The 6,000-nt window shown below is 45.3% G+C and overlaps 1 protein-coding gene across 3 annotated transcripts in view; it reads right to left on the reverse strand.

Moving 5' to 3' along the window:
* LOC119441168 (uncharacterized) overlaps positions 1-5,213 on the reverse strand; it is a 43,139-nt gene extending 37,926 nt beyond the window's left edge. Inside the window, exons 1-2 of one of the 3 annotated variants that reach the window (XR_007465650.1) lie at positions 4,842-5,213; positions 3,754-3,929 (exon numbers count right to left, since the gene is read on the reverse strand). Coding sequence is in view for 2 of the 3 variants with exons in the window: in XM_049661879.1 (XP_049517836.1) it covers positions 4,842-4,869 (28 nt within the window). In the remaining variant the exon portion in view is untranslated. Of the gene's footprint in view, positions 1-3,753; positions 3,930-4,841 lie in introns of those variants that run through there. The other 2 variants (XM_049661879.1, XM_049661880.1) reach the window with 2 other exon arrangements.
* Between the last annotated feature and the right edge of the window lie 787 nt (positions 5,214-6,000).

A 6,000-nucleotide genomic window follows, 5' to 3' on the forward strand; every position in this document is an offset into this window, starting at 1 on the left:
CGTTAGCAAAGGTTCAGCTGATTATTCTTAGCTTTCCTGGTTGTCTCCTACGCTCAACCGGTAATTGCCAGGCAACTACTTCGGGATCCGATGAGTTAAGCTTCTCCGTTCTTCTGCGATGTTGAGCAGCATTTGCGCTCTCCTTCTCCATGGCTATACCACACTGGCAAACGCCAGTCAGAAGCGCAGCGGCTCCAGCGCAGTGTCAGGCGGCGACTGCACAGCGAGCGCGCGCCGGCGCCAGTGCGTCTACCACGGCTACGACGTCACTCCTCTGGAATGCGCAGACCGGCGGCGGCGGAGTGCGCGAGAGGTGCCGGCTCCGGTGGCTCCGGTGCGCAAGCCGTGTGACATCACTGATCCTTGCGCATGCGCAGCACGGCTCTTGATGTGCCGCGCGAAACGGGCTTGGCTAGGCCAGTGTAGCTAACGCTACAAAAAGCACAATATACGCTGCTTGCGCCGTTTGGACATAGGTTAATCAGCTCCGAAAGCGCTTTTGCATGTCCTCTTAAGCTGTGATCAAAGCTTCGTGTCGTTCACCCAGTCACCGTTTACGATATCTCCCAAAACAGAGGTTTTCTAAACCGCGCCGGCGTCATACACTTCCATTGTAAACAAGGAAGCAACGGAGGCAGTTGAGGCAAGGAATGGACGCGTCACCACGTGATCAAACATGGCAGAGCCCACGGGATCGCCGCGAAAAGGGTCAATACGGGGTGACCATTTTTAAGTTTTATGCAATTTTTAAAAATAGCCTGATGCAGACCCCATAATTTTAGTCCTTGAGCGGGATAGTTGAGAGAGGCGGACATTACTTGCACGAAAAATCGAATGAATAGTCAAAATTTTAACCAAAGTTTACTACTAATTACTTTCATAATGAATTACTTTACGGCACATATTGCAGTTTAAGAATTGTAGCCGGTTTGCTTGTCAGGCGTATACAGAACGAATTTCCGGAATGAAACCAATTCGGACATAAGCGCCATCAAACTCACCGTAAAAATGCAGTGTTGGTCCACTTACTTTTTTAATAAAATGTTCTTTATGTTTTAAAGCACAAAACTAACTGGAACGCACATGTATTTCGTCCCACACTTTGGGAAATATCTCGGAACCGGTGTCATCCTGAAAATTTATTTCAAGTGGATGCATCTTCTAAACTTACCGACTACAATTCATAAATTGCAATATGTGCCGTCAAGCAATTAATTAAGATGTTTATCAGTCAATTTTTGGCAATTAGTTGAGTATGTGCTTCGATTTTTCATGCTATAGTCGGGTACAACTTTAGAAGGCAGCGGTATTTGCCTCGTCAAAGGCGGATGCATACGAGCCTCCACCAATGGGCGCGCACTAAAGACTTGCGTCATGAGCCGGACGGCCGGTGTCCCCGCCGACGTAGAACATGGCTGCCCACGCTTCAAGCCGGGGAGAGTCGCGTCAGCGGGACTAGTTTTTAGTCGCGGAGGAAATCGGCTGCTGTGCTTCGGTCATCTGGGCGGGGCCTCTCCTGTCTTCTTAAGTTGTACTCGACTATAGTTAATGTCCACCTCTTCGAACACTCTAGCTCGTTGACAAAAAATATGCAATCTGCCGCAGGCGATTTAAAAAAAATCCCGTAAGACTTAAAAATGATCACCCTGTAACCCTGCGTGGTTGCTTAGTGGCTATGGTGTTGGGCTTTTAAGCATGAGGTCGCGGGATTGAATCCCGGCCATGGCTGTCGCATTTCGATGGGGGCGAAATGCGAAAACACCGGTGTACTTAGGTTTAGGTGCACGTTAAAGAACCCTCAGGTGGTCGAAATTATTCCAGACTCCCCCACTACGTCGTGCCTCATAATCAGACCGTGGTTCTGACACCTAAAACCCCTTACTTTTTCTTTTTGATCACCCTGTATTTAAACATAATGCCTGTGTCCTCAATGCTCTTGCCCTTTCTCAAAAATCTGGACACGTCATATCTCGCTCTTTCTTTCCTCCCCTTTTTCCTATCTTCCATTTCTATCTCCTCCTTTCTAAAGAGTAGGCAGGCGTTGTGCCCCTTCCGGTGGCAGTTGCCCGCCTGCTCCTCGCTTTCCATTTCCTGTCAAATGTATATATTTTCAAATCAATAATAATAATAATAATAATAATAATAATAATAATAATAATAATAATAATAATAATAATAATATTAATAATAATAATAATAATAATAATAATAATAATAATAATTCTCCGAGTCGATTGTAGCACTTTCTAGAAAGCACTTGGTCGCTCGCTGCGTCGAAAATGTTCGCCGACGGATGCATAAATAACGAACCGGTGAGTACGGTGGCATTGTATCGATGGACCCCAATTGCGCAAGCTCTCATCACAGCCGCCGAGTTATTGTTCGCTTAGCTTTCGGGCAAAAGTTCACCCAATGAGCTGTTACAGCTTATCGTTCGATTTTGCCTCGCTGTGTTCTTGCCTGCGCGCCGCCACGATTATGTGGCAATAATGTGGGATGCGAGTGCTGGCATTGTCACATATCTCCATAACAATATATTTCCTGCGTACTCATTTCGTCGCTAGTACTAAATGGTAACGAGACGAAAATGTAACGCTATAGTACTTTTTTTGTTATCCTAGCTTTCTTTCAACCTTTACTCCGGAATCATTTTGTCTCCTCTTGCTGTTCTCGATAGCAATGTATATATAAGCGGTTCAATGCGTTCATGACTTTGCAATAGTAATGGTGGTATACTGTGACGTCTCGGCTGCGACTTGCAGGACTCTTGTTAAAAGGAAAGGAGAAAGAACATTGAGGTTGGCGCTTGATCCGGAGGTGCACATCAGCATCGCAGTTGGTCGCTGAGGTTTCTAGACTTCAGGAATTGCACCAATTCGCACATATTATCGCATATGAGACCTGATGCATACGAGAACATTCCACTGGCATATCGATTAAGTTTTCACTTGTGTCCTAACTTATTTATTTAATTTCAAAGGTATGGCGCTAATTCTTATCTTGCTGGCAGTGGAACTATATCGACCGTATTGCGAATCATATGGTGAGTGGAACAGTTTTCAGCATTATAATCGTTTAAGCATTGTATAATTAATTCAGCAAACATTTTCTAGGCCACAGCGTGCCTGAACATATTACTGTCGGGCCGTGTGGAACGCAGTTTGAAAAACGTTTGGTACACTGAAGTTGTGGACGACGTGAAAAGAAAACGCCTTTGTCACTCCTCAGAACTTTGTAGCGCTAAGGATTAACTGCAAGTCACGCTTAACGGCACTCAGTCCGCTTCTCGTCGCAATGCCTGTCTTTGTCCCTCTATATTTGCTGCCCTGATATACGCCCAAAAAGTACTTCATTGGCCTGAAACATTTTATCCGAAGCTGGCACATGAAGGAAAGTGGTAGGTATGTCGTCTCCCGGGGGCGTACGTATGAGCGTTCAAGTTCTACCTATGCTGCAACTGCGCAAGCACCGCTGAAGAATGGCTACACAAGTATTTAAAACATCATCAGGGAATAAAAGAGCACGACAGGCTATAGCAAGCCAACAAGTAAGAAAAGCTAGGACTTCACATGCTAAATGCCACAGTGTGGACCGGTACTCCTTCGCACTGTGAGCCGTTCAAGAAACAAAGCTGTCTTAGTGGGCCAGGCAAAATACACTATAGCACTAGATCACACTTTTAGTCACTGTAACTCAATACAAATCTCACATCTTGAACATGGGATCGAAAGCTTTATTTTTTTTCACAAATAATTTATTGAGCTCTGTAGTTGCCTAATCTTTTCTTCTGATTGCTTCCGGGCATCTGACGCTTGTGTAATGACGCTTTGTCGAATCGTGGTCTTCAGAGGCTTCCATTCTTCATAGTGCGTCAGTCCCGGTGCTTTTCTAGTGGAGGCATATTGGACGTTCTGCGTTCGTTTTTGTTCCTGAAACGATATATCACAGCAGATAAATGATAACTATTTGTCACTCGATATCTTGTCAATACCACGCGAATCACTTGGAAAACCGGGAAAATGTGTCTTTAATGATTAACTAGAGAAGTTAGCCTGTCTGTCGGCCAGCATAGGCTTTGACCTATAGGGGAATGCATCATTCGCACGCCTATAATTTGACCAACAACTACTTATTTTGCAACGAAGGAATCAATGCCACTAAGATTTAGCTGCAAATCGGATAGTTTGTTCAGTCTGCTGTACTACATTCCTGGAAAAAAAGATGCAATCCCAATAAGGGCAAGAATACACAACTACACCAGTACGAGTCCTCGCTTTCATTCTTGTTAAACCCTTTGTGCCAAGATAACGCCATAGTGAACCAGAAGGCATGTACTCATATACCGCCAACGAGCATCAGCGGAAACTGTTGAGTTATAGGCGCACGAATCCGCTCTTTCATTGGCTACGATTACTTGAAATGCAATCATCTCGTTCACTAGTTCACAGGCTGGTCATCCCTCAATGCAGACAATAATGTCTCCACTGGAATGAATTCAGCCCATAAAAACGTATTCAACGTGGCAGAGTACTGTGAAATTGACACTGACGAGAGCATTTGAGGTGCCGCAATTTGCCTAACATATCTGCCCCAGATCCACCGCATCTAGATTCATCCTTCATCTTAGACGGTTATCTTGAACAAGGATGCGGATCCAAACACTAAACGTTTATGGTATGACAGTCACAATCAGTAAATAATTTATTTTTTAAGAAATATGCGTAGATTTGTGTATAAATCAATCAGCTTTGAATTATTTGGCAAATCAGCCATCTGTTGCTTAATCGCCAATGAGCGTGAACCACGACGTGTGGGAAACGAAATGCGGTACGTGCACTTACGTGATGATTTCGAGGTGGCCGCTGCCATGTCAAGAATGGGAAGAGACGAGAAAAAGCAAGGTTGGAATAGCCATGATGACTAGAGGCCCAAGTTAGCGCAGAATTCGCTCAGCTGCTGGCTGTCACCCAAGACGTAGGCGTCCATGGCGTCTGTTGGCGAGTGCTGGTCGCTCGTGCGTGGAAAAGAGTGGTGAAGTGAGGATAGCTGGGATTGTGGAGAAAAGCGCGTCCCACGACAACTTATATGTGGAGGCCTGTACTGCGGGAACGCGAACGCGTTGACATTCAAGAGATAACAATGACGCCACTTCAGAGCATCAGTGCAGCTGCACTGCATATGAAATGTCGGCGTTGCACGAGAGCGCTTGTTCCCTACTTTCAAGTGCACTTGAGAACATGATCAAAGCTTATATTCTCAAGAGCCGTATGCGTGCCTTCGACGAATCTTATTCAGCATGAGGAAAGCATATTTGCGATTTAATCTGTCTCTTTCTGCCTATACAGCTGTCCGATGCTCCCGATGTCTGGTCGTACGATTTCAAGGAGCACGTCTCAAGTATTTGCGTGCACAGATAGTGTATGACTTGTCGCGGTTGTAAGGGAACATGGTATCTCGTTTTTCTCCTTCATAAAAAAAAAAAAAAAAAAAAAAGCATGTAGTGGCTCACATTTCAAATGCCTGACCGATTGAAAATGCTAAAACGAGCCGAACTCCTTTTGGGCCTAGCTAGAGTGTGCAATTCATTAAAGAATAGGAATGGCGCTATTTATACGTCACACACTGAGATGGCTGAGGGGCTATAACGTCCTGCTTCTGATCACGCGGTTTTGCGATGGAGGTGAAATGCAAAAGCACTCTTTGCCGTACTCTTTCGGGAACATTTTTTTTTCTGGGTTTTGCGTGCCAATACCACGATTTGATTATGAGGCACGCCCTAGTGAAGGACTCCGGATTAATTTTTTACCACCAGGGGATCTTTGCCGTGCCCCCAACGCATGGGACACGGGCATTTAAGATTTCGCCCCCATCGAAATGCGGCCGCTGCAGCCGGGATTTGATCCCGCGATCGCGGGCTTATCAGCGCGATATCATAGCCGCTAAGCTACCGCGGCGGGTGTGTGGGGAACATTAATGAACAGAAGCGCTTAAAAATCATTC

The sequence above is a fragment of the Dermacentor silvarum genome, chromosome 2, assembly GCF_013339745.2.
Source record: "Dermacentor silvarum isolate Dsil-2018 chromosome 2, BIME_Dsil_1.4, whole genome shotgun sequence".
Lineage (NCBI taxonomy): Eukaryota > Metazoa > Arthropoda > Arachnida > Ixodida > Ixodidae > Dermacentor > Dermacentor silvarum.